General features: G+C 43.7%; 2 protein-coding genes across 4 annotated transcripts; one reads left to right on the forward strand and one right to left on the reverse strand.

The window, feature by feature from the left end:
* Positions 1 to 3,933: 3,933 nt before the first annotated feature.
* Positions 3,934 to 13,339, forward strand: smad3b (SMAD family member 3b). 2 transcript variants are annotated; one of them, XM_079743311.1, is made up of 10 exons: positions 4,159 to 4,321; positions 6,152 to 6,206; positions 6,454 to 6,647; positions 6,761 to 6,895; positions 7,138 to 7,212; positions 7,303 to 7,353; positions 8,370 to 8,582; positions 8,751 to 8,888; positions 9,401 to 9,545; positions 11,661 to 13,339. In XM_079743311.1, exons 1-10 carry the CDS (start codon positions 4,291 to 4,293, stop codon positions 11,782 to 11,784), a joined length of 1,161 nt encoding a protein of 386 aa, XP_079599437.1. In that variant the 5' UTR covers positions 4,159 to 4,290; the 3' UTR covers positions 11,785 to 13,339. The 2 variants fall into 2 exon arrangements, with proteins under 2 accessions (XP_079599436.1, XP_079599437.1); XM_079743310.1 differs by lacking the exon at positions 6,152 to 6,206 and having other exon boundaries at positions 3,934 to 4,321.
* Positions 13,340 to 13,496: 157 nt separating this feature from the next.
* Positions 13,497 to 16,845, reverse strand: aagab (alpha and gamma adaptin binding protein). 2 transcript variants are annotated; one of them, XM_079744162.1, is made up of 10 exons: positions 16,526 to 16,845; positions 16,010 to 16,200; positions 15,815 to 15,911; positions 15,626 to 15,715; positions 15,367 to 15,450; positions 14,966 to 15,045; positions 14,740 to 14,836; positions 14,545 to 14,649; positions 14,387 to 14,436; positions 13,497 to 14,082 (listed from the first exon to the last, which is right to left on the reverse strand). In XM_079744162.1, exons 1-10 carry the CDS (start codon positions 16,620 to 16,622, stop codon positions 14,005 to 14,007), a joined length of 969 nt encoding a protein of 322 aa, XP_079600288.1. In that variant the 5' UTR covers positions 16,623 to 16,845; the 3' UTR covers positions 13,497 to 14,004. The 2 variants fall into 2 exon arrangements, with proteins under 2 accessions (XP_079600288.1, XP_079600287.1); XM_079744161.1 differs by having other exon boundaries at positions 15,626 to 15,911.
* Between the last annotated feature and the right edge of the window lie 453 nt (positions 16,846 to 17,298).

Raw genomic sequence — 17,298 nt, forward strand, 5'->3', positions numbered from 1 at the left:
GATTGAAAAACACTTTCAGCACAATAACAAAAGAGAAAGAAAAGTTTGTAAAGTCAACCTCATTGGAAAACCGTCTAATAGGATTCCCCCACTGCCTCCAGTCTTCCGAAATAAGCAAGTTTTAATGTTTATGAATAATGCTTAATTATCCATACATAGCCATTTATAAGCATATTGCCTGTGGGCTCCCACTTCACAACAGTCCCCAATCTAGGAAATAACGTTATTGTGTGCAGTCAAAATTATTCACTGCATTACCCACGATTCATAGCATGTATTAGCACAAGCAATTTCATGCATATGGATACAGTGCATCGTGGCAGGGGGCCTCCTGATTGCTTTGAAACTAATTTCACTATCATTAGCTTTGGTGTAGTGAATGAAAAAATGCATTTTCCAAATTTCTCAAAATAAGTATGCTTGGAGAAAGTTCCGGCAGCGATTAGGTTTGAGTCATAATAAGGGTTGTCAAAGGAAAAGACTGCAGTGCAAATTTATAACATTTGTTCACTTTCACTTTTTAATATGCCATTAAGGCTTTTATTGTGATATTTAATACCTTACATATTTCTCTCTACTTTCAAAATATAAAACAGATACAACAACAGCAACAACCACAACAATAACAAAAACAACAACAGGACTACTATACAATTAATCTACCCATCATCACAATCATAATAGGCATCAAAATAATCCTAATAATGATACCAATCATCTGTAATACCTTTGTGTCATTATGGACACCATGACAATACCTGGCCCGCTGCAGCTTAACGTTCCTGCTGGATCATAACAATGGCTGGGAGGGTAAACACTGGTAAGCACTGTGCCTATTGGTTGAGGTGCAGGCACTATATAAAAGCCTTTTAGCCTGAGGGAAAACTTAATGATTCATGGCCAAGTGCTGAATACCATCCATATGTAAGATGAGGCGATATTTTGCAAAGGCTCTAAATCACATAAATGCCTTCATGGGTCATTGTTCACAATACACATGTAAATTGTGTTTAGGGAGCTTCCTAGTCCTCTCTGTTTTTCTAAATAATTTATAGCTAGTGTGAGGGGTGGCCATGTTGTCATCCAAAGACAGGAATAAAGTCTTATTTGTGATTAAAAAATATATATGAAAAGAAAGAAAATCTGGAATCATTCATTTCGTAAATTAATCATTTAAATTAACCAGGAAAATTCATTAGAAAAAAACAATCAATGTTTAAAATTCGAAGTACCCCAGAAATATGGACGGATCTTCTGGCTTCGTTAGACATATTAACATATTGCAGTAGCAGAGACAATCCACTAGGTGGTAACAACCTTAAAGATACTGCAGATGAACACCATCGTGTTCTGGTGTGGTTGAATAACAAAATATGGCAAATTATTGTATTTCCCCAACTAATGTTAACAATTATTGCAATGGTAATCAGAAAATATAAAAGCATACATTTATGTAATGATATGTCATCGTATGAAAAAATAGTAAGGGTACCAAAATAAGCTACTGGCAGTAGGTTGTCAAAAGCAAACTAAATAGACTAACTTTGCCTATACAATGAAGGTAAAGAATCTCTTAGAGGACTGAGAAAGTGAGCTGGACTGTGAAGTGAAGCACACCGTAGAGACAGACAGCGATAGGGATCTGAAGAAGTAGGATTGTTTAAAGCGTTTGGACTGGGGGGAGGGGGTTGGGGGGGTCACCCGTGTCTCTGATTTGGAGGTGTTGCCATCTGGGAAAAAACGAATGGGTGGGGGCAACAGATAACAGCTTGCCGAGCAGAGGCAGATTAAAAAGCAGGCTGATATTGGAGTGAGGATCTGAACCCCACCCTGATTGGACTGCATGAGCACCTTATTGCAGAACGACCACCTTACATTCTAGCGCACTGCAATTAGCTTCCAATTAAATTATAGGCTTCCACAAGAGTAACTGTATGTTACTTTAACAGTGCTCATCATATAGCTCTACACTGGCAAATTATCCTCTACCAAACAAGTTATTTTGTACGTACAATGTTTGTGCTGTGGCTGGGTGGTCGTTTGAAAACTATAACCTACTTCTAAAATAGTTGGATACCTTCTAAAGGCTCTACTATATCAAAGGTCGCCTTCTTTCAGTTTGACCGTGTTGGTATTGTTTTTCTCTTCATTACCCCAGAGTTGCTGAGCTATCCCTCCAGATGGACAGACAAAGCGACATTTACTCTAATCCATTCCCTGCTCCAGTCTGACTATTGTTGGGTCAGTGGTCCAGCTGATCTGCACCCCCCCCCCCCCCCCCCCCCCAGTCCATCACAATGCCATTGTTGTCCATGAGACTGTCTGCTGTGATTATGCATTCAGCCGGCCGTGGTGCCTTTTGTCCGAGATCCTTCTTGACTTTGTCCCTAAGACTTTTCCCTGCCTACCGCGGCCCATCTGCCCTCTGTCTGACACGCTCTGCACTCGCACCCCCCATCTCTTGCTTACAAACACACACAGACACACACACACACACACACACACACACACACACACACACACACACACACACACACACAACACCCTTACGCATGCAAAAACGCAGGGCCCGGTCCACACCAGCTGTCATGTCCACTCCGTGTCCCATGGGTGTGGGGAAGGTGCAGGCGGGTGCAGGCCGCAGGCTGCCCATAGCAGCAGTCTGTCTCCAGCTGACTCCAACCCCAAACAAACATTAGCAGAAGCCCACAGCAACAAAACAAAAATCAAAACGTAGCTAGCTCCTGGCCATATGTTTTTCTCTCATTCTAATCATAGTGCACCCTGTTACATAATGTGTCCTTATTCCGGTTATGGTATCGTTTGGTAAGCAGGAAACAGTTGGAATAGTCTAACAATGGCAGAGGATGTGTACCCTACAGGTAAACAAACTGAAAGTCAGAATGACTCCAAAAGTGAATTCAGTCAAATGATGCCATTTAGCTAGTAGGCTACCTTTTTAAATGTATTTAGATGGAAACAAAGTACATGTCAGTACTTTATGAACAGAGTTTCACTTGAAGAGACATCAAGGCCATTTAAATAATGTATAATTTTACCCTATGTAAAGCTAGAAACTAAAAGGCTAAAACCCTATATAAAAATAGACATGAGTGGTCATTGATAGAGGTTATAAATATACAGGAGGAAGAGGGGTTGCTCCAAGTAGGAGTGGATATTTATAGCACAAGCGCACTGCTGTTTACCAGGAGGTGACCACCAGGGGTGTACTTATCAATAACACTGTCAAATCAAACTCCAAATAGCACGCAATGCCCTGTCACGCCATCCATTTATGGAAAGGTGCATTCAAGGTGAAATTACATCACTTTTATGAGGGGATCAAAAGGATTATTCCAACGGTTCTTCTATTTTTGGACATTGTGATTGTAAATATTAGATCACATTTCACTCTTGGCATGTGTGTGGCCGATTGCAATATATCGGAGCCCTTCTTGCACCTATAATCAAATGTCAAAGGACACCAGAAAGAATGTAGAAGGAAGAATTAGTGTAATGAGGACAACATATTCAACTGGGACGATTCATATTTTATTTTATGTTGATATACCATTAGATTAGGATTAACCACCCTCTGTAGGCCTACTTGGAGGTACACATAGGCATATGCTGTTTTGATGATGCACTATTAACATGCAGTCAAATGCTTCAACAAAAAAAAGTATGTTCACACACAATAAGTATTCAAGTTATTATCTATAATTAATGTTGGATTTAAAATAAATAAATAAAATAAATAAATTTAAAATAAATTGGATTTAAAGGTGGACCAGTAGCAGCAGCAGCAGCAGCAACAACAGCAGCAGCAGCAGCAGCAGCAGCAGCAGCAGCAGCAGCAGCATCCTCGGTGGGGGGGTGGTGGGGGGGTGGTGCAGGAGGAGGGGGGAGGAGGGGACAAACTCCAGACTAGCAGCGGGCTGCAGGCGACTCGTACCGGGGAAGCTGCGTCGCGAGCAGGCGCCGAGTCGGGACATCATCCAGCACGGAGCGCTAAGCTAGCTCCCACTAGCTTAACCTCACTTCTTTCATTTTTTAATCTTCTATCTCTAGAAAACAGTGCAAGTCTACTCTGTGGCTCGTCGGTCTGACAGTATACCATGTCTATATTGCCTTTCACTCCCCCCATCGTGAAGAGACTCCTCGGCTGGAAGAAGGGAGAGCAGAACGGACAGGAGGAAAAATGGTGCGAAAAAGCAGTGAAAAGTCTCGTCAAGAAGTTGAAGAAGACGGGACAGCTGGAGGAGCTGGAGAAGGCCATCACCACTCCGAATGTCAACACCAAGTGCATCACCATCCCGAGGTAGAGAAGGGGGTACCAGTGGTTGTTACAGGGTTGTTACAGGGGGGGTACAGCGCGACATGCTAGCGGGGAACGCCAGGCTGACAACGCTAGCTGTGACCATTAGCTTGTATCTAGCCAGCCGGCTAAGCTTCGGATGCTAACATAAACGGAACTTGAATATCGTTTTACAATCAGAATGCCTATCAGCTGTGTGCAGGTCTTTTTGTGTAAAATTGCAGTTCAACCTATTTAAGTTTCACCCATGTACAGATGAGCTGCAGCTAGCTAACGATAGCATCCCTCTGCTAACTTAATACCATGTTTACCAGGGTATAGCTCTGCACCCTGACCCCCTGTGAGTTGGTATTGAACACGTACGGAGATACCATCGCTACAAGTCACCTGAGCTCAATTTGGATGTCTGTCAATGAACGGGGATGTGTGTGTAGCTGTGGCTGGAGGAGCTGCCACTGGGCACATTCCCTTCCCCGGTTTAAAGCCTGTTTGGTAACAGCTAGGATTAGTCCATATAGTCTGTAGGCCACACAAGGTATCTGTCCGGAGTTCCTTCAAATAACATTGTACCTTTTTGGATTTATCTATAGGCCTATCTGTAATCCAGAGGGCGGAGTTGTACATTTTCTTGGAGGCTGTTACTGCAATTAAGGGCTGCCTGACTTGGGGATAAAAAAAACAAGAAAACAGTCACTTGGTTTGGTGAGGTTGTCCGTCAATGCAACATCGCACCGCAATGGGATAAGTGGTTTGGGAAATTGTTTGGTTGGGGTGGGTAGCAATCTGAGCTCTGAGTGAAGGTTGGAAGCACTTTGGGTTAAGTATAAATTAGGCCTATTCTGGGGAGTTCTTAAAATGGTATTGCCTTATTTTGAGAACTCCTTTTTAATGTCAATATTCCAGATTCTTTTTATGGATGTATTATATATGATGGTCTTCTTTATTATGAGTGATTGATTTGGTTTAAGAATTGGCATGAATTCTCAGTCAACTTTGACAACTTTGCAATTATTTGTAAACTTTATATGATTGGAAAATATCGTATGAATATACATTATTCTATGCTTAGTCAGTGACTTCCTTGATCTTAAAACAAGCGACAATGACAGTAGTAACTATTTAGTAATGGAAACGGAGTGGCCTGTTTGTGCTGATTACAGTGATGATTCTGTGTTTACTCTTGATCAGAAGTGGTTCTGGAAGCGTTGCGCTGTGGTCCCTGTTCCTTCCAGAGAGCCCAGTGACAGGGATGGTGTTGTGCTTAGAATCTACTAAGTCCCCTAAGGCTATATCCGTTTTCTGCTCTCTATTGACAATGCTTTAATTGGTAATAGCAATACAATTGTTACATATGTCCTTGATGGATCGACCTAAGCACAATGTGAAAAAAGCCAATCCCAAAAATAGCTTTCGTAGCACCGTGAGCAATACCCTTGTGTCTACAATTTAGCAAACACCTTCAAGCAATCAAAACAAGTCACACATGCCAAAGTCTAAAGCCTAAGGTGAAAAGTCTTGGATCCAAAAGCACCTCCACCACAAAGGTAGCTCTGAAGTGCTGTAGAGTTCATGCAATCTTTTATTGGTACTTGTATATGGAATATTTTTATATATATCATTTGGAGCAAACATGCACTGCACGCAACACTGACTGCACACACCACTGCACGCAACACTGCACCAGCAAGGTGGTGGTGTACATTTTGGCTTTTGACTTTTTCTTTCTTGAGCCTTTGTTTTTTTAGAGAAACTGCTGGGAGACCGTCATGGTGAGAAACAAGAAACACATGTTGCCTGTCTCTGACGTTTAACAATGAGCTGTATTAACCACAGATAGAGCCGTCACAACAGTGCTCAAGCGTGTAGAGCAGTCCCTGCCCCGCTTCAGGTAATTGAAGTGTGATTGAGGGTTGTAATAAAAGTTGTTTTCACCGGCTATGTGCCGAAAAACATCGTGAGGTTTGATCTGCTGATCTGTTTTGCATATCTTGAGATAGTCATGGTGCATAATAAACATTAGAAAAAAACCTAAATAAGGTTGACATACCTGTGACATTTGCTGTAGATGTGGTGGTTCCTGTCATCTAAATTGAATGGAGTGTGATGATGTGGCCTTTGGGCTGGTCTCCCTTTAGGTCTTTGGATGGGCGTCTGCAGGTGTCCCACCGGAAAGGTCTACCGCACGTCATCTACTGCCGCTTATGGCGCTGGCCGGACCTGCAGTCTCACCACGAGCTGCGGGCCGTGGACCTCTGTGAGTTCGCCTTCCACACCAAGAAGGACGAGGTGTGCGTGAACCCGTACCACTACCAGAGGGTGGAGACGCCTAGTGAGTGACCTCTTCCTCCACCTCCTCCACCTCAACAGACAATATCAACTGTTGTCATGTGGCACTCATGGTGAGAAAGGTGTAACGATGGTTCATGTTGTGTTTGGGTCCAGTTCTGCCCCCGGTGCTCGTACCGCGACACACGGACATCCCCACAGAGTTCCCCCCCCTGGACGACTACAGCCACTCCATCCCAGAGAACACTAACTTCCCCGCTGGCATCGAGCCTCAGAGCAACTACATCCCCGGTAGACACACACACACACACACACACACACACACACACACACAATACACACACACACACACACACACACACACACACACACACACACACACACACACACACACACACACACACACACACACACTTCCCCAATATCTGCACCAGGCAGAAAGAAAATAGGCTCCAGGTTACTGTGTAGATTTAAATGTTTTAATTACATATTTTGCGTTGTTAAACTAAGATATTTGTGTGTGTGTTTTTCAGAGACTCCTCCCCCTGGGTACTTGAGTGAAGATGGAGAGACCAGCGATCCCCAAATCAACCACAGCATGGATACAGGTGTGACAAGTCACCTGAATCACAGTCCTCTTTCTCCCTGACATTTGCCTTGTCTTCACTCATCCAATGATCTCTTGTTTCACTTTCTAGGGTCGCCAAGCCTGTCACCCAATCCCGTCTCTCCATCAAACAATAATCTGGGTAAGCGTGAATCAAAGTTTTGCTCTAGGAGGGAGGCTGATGAATACAGAAGACCATTGTTGAACAAGGCACTATTTGTGTTTAACGTGGTGTTTTGCCTGTTGCGCTGATCTCTGATCTCTTCACACATATCCACGTATGCTACCGTCCATGTCACCACTGTGATTCCTCTGGTGGAGATGGGTGATACTTGTATTTCTGGAATTTAGTCTTAAATGTGACATTAGATTAGAGCTGTACTTTTTGGCACGAGAAGAATGCAGGTCACATGTCTCCATGTGCAGCGGAAGCAGCTCAGGTCATGGGGAAACCGCCAGGGAATATTAAAAACACAGCTTTCCCTCAGAACAAAGCCCAGGGTTCACAGCTGTTCTGATCCAATACGGTTATTCTTACCGTAAGCAGCAGTGTCCACCGGACATATTGCGTTTTAATGGACAGATAATTGGAAAGCCAAGGATTCTGAATGCATGAGAAAAATGTACCGCCAATGCAGTGGCAAGCTAACCGGATGTAATTCAACTACTGCAAAATTGTGTTTCACAAAAACGTTTCACAGCCGTGCCCAACAAAAGAGATCACTGAATCAAGCATCTTTTAAAAAAGGCATGTGGAAGATTGAGATGTAACTATGTTACCAGTCCGCCTTAGTTTAATGCTATAGTGTGCTAGCAAAGTGAGTGTTAAATAACACCATCAAGGTTGTGCTTGGATCTTCAGCATTTTTCTACAGTGATGATTGATCAGTGTCAAAATAGAGAACCAGTCTCTCTTTCCTAGTTTTGATGTCACAAATGCTCCACACACACATTGTCTGCATGCGACAAGCCACCAAAATGTGTATGCAAATGTGTTCTGGATTTGATGCATCACTTTTAACTTTTGTATTTTCCTTGAAGTCCTTGAATAGAGTCAACCACAGACTTCTTGATTAGCGAATTTAGTTTCCAGTTATTCTGACCTTTTTGTGTTTTCTTCGCCGCACACCTCTGGTCCTTTTCCGTCCCGTGGTCCAGACCTCCAGCCTGTAACCTACTGCGAGTCGGCCTTTTGGTGCTCCATCTCCTACTACGAGTTGAACCAGCGGGTGGGAGAGACCTTCCATGCTTCCCAGCCCTCCCTCACCGTGGACGGCTTCACGGACCCCTCCAACTCTGAGCGCTTCTGCCTGGGTCTGCTCTCCAACGTTAATCGTAACTCCGCCGTGGAGCTCACACGCAGACATATAGGTACCTATGTTACCTCTGGTAGAATGCGCCCAAGTATTCTCCATCAGATTGGCATTTTGCATAAACTGCAGTTAAAACAAATCCACAAACTTTAACTTCCCTCTCTCTCTCTCTCCTCTCCTGTTTCTGGCACTATCTCTCCCTCCCTCTCTCTCCCCCCCCCTGCAGGACGTGGGGTGAGGTTATACTACATCGGGGGGGAGGTGTTTGCAGAATGCCTCAGTGACAGCGCCATCTTTGTCCAGAGTCCAAACTGCAACCAGCGCTACGGCTGGCATCCTGCCACCGTCTGCAAGATCCCTCCAGGTCAGCATGAATGTGACACACCAGTGTTACACACGACCGTTACACATGACTGACACACAAGTGTTACACAACAGTGACACACGACTGTGTCACACGACTGTGACACACGACTGTGACAAACGAGTGTGACACACAAGTGTTACGCAGCTTGCCCACTGCATCCGTCCGTCAACGGACGATGGAAGGCGTGTCTGACAGATGGAGTGGTATTTGCAGACGGAGCCAGACGCAGCCACGATCTGATTGGCTGACGGATCCGTCGCAGCCTGAAAAGTAAAAATTTTCTCAACTTCTGAACGCAAGAGACCGAACGGACGGAACGGACGGACCCACAATGCATTTCGGGATCGCCCTATGAAAAGTCAATGAGATCCGTCAACGGACGGATGCAGTGGGCAAGGGGTGTAACACACGAGCGTTACACACAGTGTTACCCACAGTTACACGTGATTCACGCGCGGTAGACAGGGCCAGTCAGCCATTACTTGAGCGGTGCTCTGCTCCTTTCCCAGGCTGTAATCTGAAGATCTTCAACAACCAGGAGTTCGCTGCGCTCCTGGCTCAGTCTGTGAACCAGGGCTTCGAGGCGGTGTACCAGCTGACACGCATGTGCACCATCCGCATGAGTTTTGTGAAGGGCTGGGGAGCAGAATATAGGTAAGTCAAACACGCAATGCATAGCATAGTTTAAACCAATTAACCATAACCATGTTGTGTCAACGCAAAAACCTTAACACTATTTCGTTGATATCACTGCTGGTGTTTACTACTTTGATTAGCCTGACAGTCTTCTTAACCAAATGGTGACACTACTATAGTGTGATGGAAACGTACAAATACAATGGCAGACATGGCCAATACGTTCATAACTTCCTACTTATAGAGTGGCGAAGTCACGCCCCTTCCGGTAGAGCCCATGGGACCTATGAGATCGAAAAATATGAATGGGTTTCAATGGAGAGAAAATAATTATCTTCTGGTCTCAGTCTTTATATGCCCCGGATTACACATATGTTGTTTGTGGATTTAAATGATCATTTTTTGACCGTTTATTGTGCAATTGTTCACTTAAAGGCTGTAGAGAAAACACAATGAGAAAGACTACACGTCTCGTATGTGATGTCACGCTCCATGCGATTGGCATGGACAAGACCGAAAATCTCCCCATCGGCATAACTAAAACTCTCCAAATGCCCCGACTTATAATGGTTTTCACCTCTTTCGATGCTTTTATCCTCCCCTTGGAGAAAAGCGGTGAAGTGGAGCAGAGAGATCGGCATGTCTGTACCAGAGTGGTGGTGACGTTTATCATTTGCGTCGAGAGCAGCGAAGGGGCTGTAGTTCACAAAGCGGCCTCACACAAAACCTAACATTATCAAACTTCTTCGTGAAATTTTTAGTTTTCTTAAAATCCAATTTCTTAAATCCACAAACAACATATGTGTAATCCAGGGAATATAAAGACTGGGACCAGAAAATAATTACTTTCTCTCCATTGAAACCCATTCATATTTTTCGATCTCATAGGTCCCATGGGCTCTACCGGAAGGGGAATGACTTTGCCGCTCTATAGTCATTAGTTTGAGTAGAAACTTCCTACTTATAGTCATTATTGATAATGAGGCCTCTTAAGGCAGTACTGCTCAGGCCCACACCGTCTGGGCGATCCAGAGCGGTTGTGTCAGGGCCGTGAGGAGATCTGAGCAGCGCTCTGGTATGGGGAGGTTGGGAAGGCTGCCTGGGGGTGTGGGGATGGTTTAAAGGAGTCAGCAGGGCCCCACGGTGACCTGCCTGCCTTCTCCCAGGGCTCCCCTCTCTAGACACCGTAGCATGGGAAGCCTCTGGCCACCTGGCTCTGATTACACTGCTGCAATCTAGTTCTTATTACGTGAACTCTCCTGTTTCTCCTTTTAAGCTTCATGCTAACTCTGGCGGAAACCACCTGAAGCATTCCAATTCCTTCTGGAGATGGGTTCAGCCCACGCAGCCCTGTTTAATATTTAGGGATGTTCCCGGCTTGGGGACTTTCTAGTATATGAATGTTGGGCATGTCACTGATGTTAATTATTGCAGTGTCTCCCTCATAAGAAAATGACTTTCATTTGGAATCTAAACTCATGGGGACATTTAGGTTGTTTTTGCTTTCATTCAGTTGTGATGAATTGCATGAGCTTATGAAAACACTGCATTCCAAGGGAACCTCCAGTGAGGTTTACAGGGCCCGAGCTAGGGGGGGATCGTGGCTCAGGTGGGGGGCGATTGTGGCTCAGGGGGCCGCTGTTGGCTCTGATGTTAAGACCAGACTACTTAAGCCAAATGGTCGAAAGGAGCCAAATGGAATAGTGTGCAAGCAGGCGAGAAATAAGGAGAATGAACAGGGGGTGGGTAGGTGAAGGGTTAAGACGGTTTGAGGGAGGTGAGTAACGTCCTAAGAATGCAGGAGACATGGAGAGTGGGGGGGGGGGGGGGTTCCAAGGTGCCCTGGACTTGCACGCAAGGGGGTTTCCCCCGGGACGGACCTGAGTCATCTGGTTAAAGAAACATCAACATTAGGGGGGAAATATCCCCATTTGGTCAGTCAGGGTGGAGGGCAGTGAAATGCGAACCGAGCTGTTATGACACGATGTGTGAACCAGTTTGCGATTGGTTGTGTTTGTGTTTGTGTGTGTGTGTGTGTGTGTGTGTGTGTGTGTGTGTGTGTGTGTGTGTGTGTGTGTGTGTGTGTGTGTGTGTGTGTGTGTGTGTGTGTGTATGTGTGTGTGTGGTCTGCAGGCGACAGACAGTGACCAGCACCCCCTGCTGGATAGAGCTGCACCTGAATGGGCCTCTTCAGTGGTTGGACAAGGTGCTCACGCAGATGGGCTCCCCCAGCATCCGCTGCTCCAGTGTGTCCTAGGAACAGCATGCCCCCCCCCCCCCCCCCCCCCCCCCCCCCCATACTCATTTACACAATTCACATAGGATCAACAACAAAAAAAAAGTTTTATGATAAGGAAAACAGTAAACTCATCTGCACACACACACACACACATATATATATATATATATATATATATATATATATATATACACACACGCACACAATGTAAAGCACTTTCCTTGTAGGAGTAGCCATGAATTCCATTTGAAGGTTTATGTTATGACTTGTATCTGTCGTATTGTGCTCCCACAGCCACAGCATGTTAGCAATAGGTTTCATAGTACTGAACTTGCACCCTACCACCTTGTCCCCATCATGCATTAATGTACATTTTAAAATGGTAATGTAGTGCTGTGTTCATCATTTTTCGATGAAGACCATTGAAATCCTTTTGGAAAATCTGCTTATTGTTCTGTTCTATTTGTTTGGTTTTTAAGTCAATTCTTGTATGACTCAAGTTGTTTGGTCAAATGAAGATATTAATCACCCTGCTATTTAATGAAATTTGGTCATGTTCAATGCCCCTTAAACTGATCACCTATTTTTGTAATCGTGAATTGGAAAGGCTTATTTAGCATTGTGGCTCTAGTGAGGTAAACACCCAGTTTGAGTAATGAGGAAATCCCTCATCTTGTTAACAAAGTACAAAGTACTTTGGCCTAACCAATTAGTCTATATGATGAAGTAGTGAATTATGTGGTTATTCCTTCCAATTGGTTATGTTGGCTATTGCTCAACAGAGAATTGGACATATTTAAGAATAATGTCTGTATGAAAACTATTTTGCTCAGTGAAAGACATTTTATAATTTATTTTTACATAGTGTCCTGCATGGGGAATATATTTTTATTGGCACCCCACTATGATCGATGTATATAAATATTCATAGCTTGTGATGATTCAAGTCTTTTACGGTCATCGGATTCAGTGGAAAACTTTAGGATCGATCGATCCTGAAAATACTGTACCAGCTGTTAAACTGGAAAATGTTTCCATGAAAGGAATAAGGCTAATATAAACGGTGTCAGTGGAGTAGTTTAGGTCTTAGCATCGTAACTCTCGTCGTGCCTCACCAGCAGTAGCCGCCCCGGTGGCACTCTCCTACATAGCACTTAATTTACACATGTAATCCACGTCAGTTCAATGTTCACCTGAGTATACAACATACTCTGCATGGATAAACAGCCGTTATTAGGACGTGAAATGATCAGTTAGCGCATCAATGGTAGTGTTTTCTGCTTTTCCTCTTCTACATCCCACATTGTTATGCTATAAAAGGCATGCTTGATATGCTTGTGGTCCTAGTTTATTAGTGAGTCGGTTCAAGGCGGCCCTCTCTCCCACTGCACTTCTAGTACACGATACCGAGCTGGAATGAAATCTGTTCAGAGCCGTGACCCGGTGCTATGCAACGGTGTATTCAACCAAGTAGTTTGTAGATCTGTGTCATACTTTGTATCTTACTTTATTAGGTCGTTTATCTCATGTATTAGGTTCTACATGTTAGTCCAAATTGTTTTGAAATTGCCATTGTTTTTGTCATGTGATGATTTAATAAAATTGTACCTGAACTGAAGTTAATCTTACATACAGAAAAAGACTGCCATCAGAGAAGGGCAATTCATTCAAGCATTGCCACAGTCCCAGTTGTTCCATAGACTGTAAAACACCAAAAGGTTATAAAATAATTGTGTTTAATCATTAAGAGATGACAAAACAAAATGTACATGTCTGACAAACTTGGATAGGAAGGCACATGTCACTAAGAAATAAAACATGACAATTGCACCCAAAACACAAACAACAATCTATACTTGGGTTTGAAAACAAACCGTGCTCTGATTGAACGCCTCCCCACCCACTTAACTCTGCATATTCACCAGGGACTGGGCAGGGCAGCCAGCGGGTGGAAGGAAAACTAGGAGTTCAGATTCAGAATTGTTCCACACTTGACCAACAAACGTGACATTTCCCATTCCTGATCAAAATCCAACAGATTTTCACTTTATATTATCCTTGCATAATAAAACTGCCCAAGTAAAGACAAAGTATTATTACTATGCTCAGACGGTGCTGTGTTTTCCTCTGCTCCTTGTGTTAAAACGGTCCTACAGAGCAGGAACATGATATGGGGGGGGGGGGGGGGGGGGGAATTTTACAGGATGAGGGGAAACTTGGGTCAGCGGTAGAAATGGTTTAGCTTTCCTCCCCTGATGATAATTCTTCTACCTCATCCGCTTCTCCACCGATGGCCATCCAAAACGCTTTAGCTACCTGTGGAGGCATTTAGGACCAATTCAAATAGGACATAAAAACGTAAACAACAAAGAAATGTAACTAAAAGGGTGATGCAGTGTTGATGCATCTATCTTTACATATCACACCATAAAATGTGCATAGTTTAACAATTGGCCAAAGGACTATAGATGAAAATTTGCCTGCTGGCTAACACTGCCACATTTACAGAAATGTTTATTAATGTGCACAGTCCTTTAAATAAATGAAATGAAAGTGTTTTATCACTAGACTAAATGATCAGGATATTATAGTGTGCTCATGATTGAAAACTATTACTCACCTTTTCTGCATGAACTTTCCTCTGCTCGTGTGGTAAAGATGATGCCTTGTCTGCGTGGAAAACATGGACAATTTGTCATAATATGCTGCCACTTGTCATAATGATGTGCTGCTGTCCTTCCTGGTTGTGAACACATCGCTTATTCAGTAATCAAATACCTTTCATTTCTTTGAGCTTGGTGAAAAGACGTTCAAAGTTCTCCACATCTGCATCTCCGGCGGTGAGATTAGCCAACTCCTGGATGTCCAGATGCGTCATTGGATCTGAGGAAAGAATAAAGTGATAATATTTCATTGATCACTCATACTGTATATATGGTTAATTATTATATTATTAGAGTTTTGTTCACTAACCAACTATTGTTTCCACCCGAGCAGGTGTGATGCCCTCACTTTCTCTCACCGCAGGCACCTCAGTGTCGTTTGCACCCTCTGCTGGCAAACTAGAGGACTGAATGAAGGACGAGTTAGCGTGTCGGTTTCATGTTTAGCAAGTGCAGGCTTGTTTTTTCAATCCACTATCTAGACTTTACTGAAGAACACAACTCATACAAACATTGAGAACTTAGATGTGACTGACCGGAGGGTTTGGTCCACTGCGGAAGGTGTTGTGTCTGTTGGCCACCAGGCTGCTCATCAGACCAAAGCCCTGGTTGTGTTCTGGGAAATTAAAGGATCACAACACAACTTATTTGGGATCATAACTTGTATCATAATTTGAGCACATTGTCCAAAATAAACTTTAATTATTAATACTATGAATTTGAAATGATAAATAGCTGCATACAGGAGTTAAGGCAAGGCAAATTTATTTATATAGCACTTTTCCACACGAGGCAGACTAAAAGTGCTTCACATAAAAACATTGTCGTACGATAAAATTAAATAAAATGAAAAACATGAATAATGCAATTTAAGATTTAGCAGAAAGCTAAAATCCACATACAATTAACAATGAATTAGTTAATTTAAATGACTCACCATCTTTCATCTCTACACTGGACCACACGTTGGCATTCAGAGCCTGTAGGATCCTCTTCACCCCCGTGGACTCTGGGAAGTCATCTGGGAAACACAACAAATATAAAAAAGTCCAAAATGGTCCAAAATGTTGAACCCGCTCATGTTGAGTCATCGCGATGTAATGATGATTGCCATGCTAGTTAAACACTAAAGCACCAAAGAAGATTTAAAAAAAGAAATCACAGTAAAACATAAACTAGTGTTGTTCATTCATTACCGTCTTCATCTGGTAAGTCTTGAGGGTTGAGCTCTACAAGCTCAAAGGCATGGGCCAAACACCACTGCTGTGCTGCGTGTCTACTGACTCCTGCAACACACAGCAAAAAGTCACGTTTCAAACCATCGCTCCGCATCACGTTGAGCCATTCAAACAAATAACCACAAAGTGATGAGAGGCAATACAAACCCTGTTCACAGACTCTGTCGCACACCAGAATAAGTACCTCTGGACCGAGATCTTCCACGACTGAAATCCAAGGTGAGAGCTTTTCCAAACCATCCTTCTGACAACAGAATACACATAAAGAAAATAAAAACACAGCAAGGACAATTCTGTCACGTTACATAATTAAGATGCCATCAGTTACACAATAAGACCTACCGCTGTGCTGTCAAAATACGCAATGAAAGCCTGCATGGACTGTGCAATCTCGGCGTTCATCTGGAAGGGGCTGGGCACTGTGCACAGCCTCACATCCGCCGTGTAGTACTTGTTGTTTAGTGTCCATGGATACCAGGTCACCGTCTCCTCCCGCTTCACGGGCTCTGGCAAACACTCCGTGCTGAGAATCTCTAAAAAGAGAGACAAGTTTATCCATCATCAATCAATGGATGTAGGTAGATAAACTGTAACGACACGTCTGAAACGACACCTGCCAATGAAACAGCTAGCTTAACTCACTAACTCATCTTCTGTAGCAACCTTATACTAAACAAACAAGCAACTATGTCAATTGGAGTTCTCACAGCGTAAGTTACAAGTAAACTAACTAAGCTGGGTGTCACCCAGTTAGTCAGTTTACAAGTGATAGCCTCCTTGGCTATGAGTTAGCTTCAGGTGACAGATCCTCGGCTAGGAGTTAGCATCGTTGTTAGGATGACGCGCCGCCGGACTCACGTTTGATCAGCTCTTCCTCTTTGAACGCAGGGTCGCTGCTGGTGATGAGTATCGACGGGACGTAGTCCTCCTCTGTGGTCTCTTCAACAGATGACATGATGCAGGAGCAGGCAGAGGCGGACGCAAACACAGAACCCTACGCGATAGCTCCGTAAGGTGACCTTTGAACCGAGCCCTGACCGCCGAAGCTCTTCCGGTTCAACGAGGAGACGAGCGAAGGCTCATAATTTTTAATATTCTACTTTTCTGCATGGTCAACAACCGCGGCTATATGTACATATTATCTGTTGAAAGACGTAGCTGGCTGCAGCTCAGGAAATGCTACACATGTACAGACGTGTTTGATCACGTGACACTGGCATGTGGGAGTTTCTCGAATGAACGAATGAACCGACTTGGCGTCGGGTTGTCATGGTTACGATGAGTATCTCCAACAGGGGTCCTCTCCGGGATAATGCCACAGAGACTTTAAAAAAGTCTTTTGACTTATTCTCTCCATGGCGAATGTATTGTGTTTCTCAGGTCAACTAATTCACGTTTTCCCGACATGATGACTGCAACACTTAGAGGCGAAGAGGTGGAGGAACTGGGAAGAGTTATTGTGCAGGTAGGCTGATGGGGCTGAAGACATAACAAGGATTGCTATTCTGGATCTAGGACCTAGATGTCGTTGAAACCGCAGTCTGTCATTTGCTAAGCTTTTTAATCTGACGACATCAGAAGTATTTAACTTTTTTGCAACGCTGTACTCCAGTTCTTCCACAGTGTAAGCA

Source organism: Pollachius pollachius (assembly GCF_949987615.1).
Source record: "Pollachius pollachius genome assembly, chromosome: 9".
Classification (NCBI taxonomy): Eukaryota; Metazoa; Chordata; class Actinopteri; order Gadiformes; family Gadidae; genus Pollachius; species Pollachius pollachius.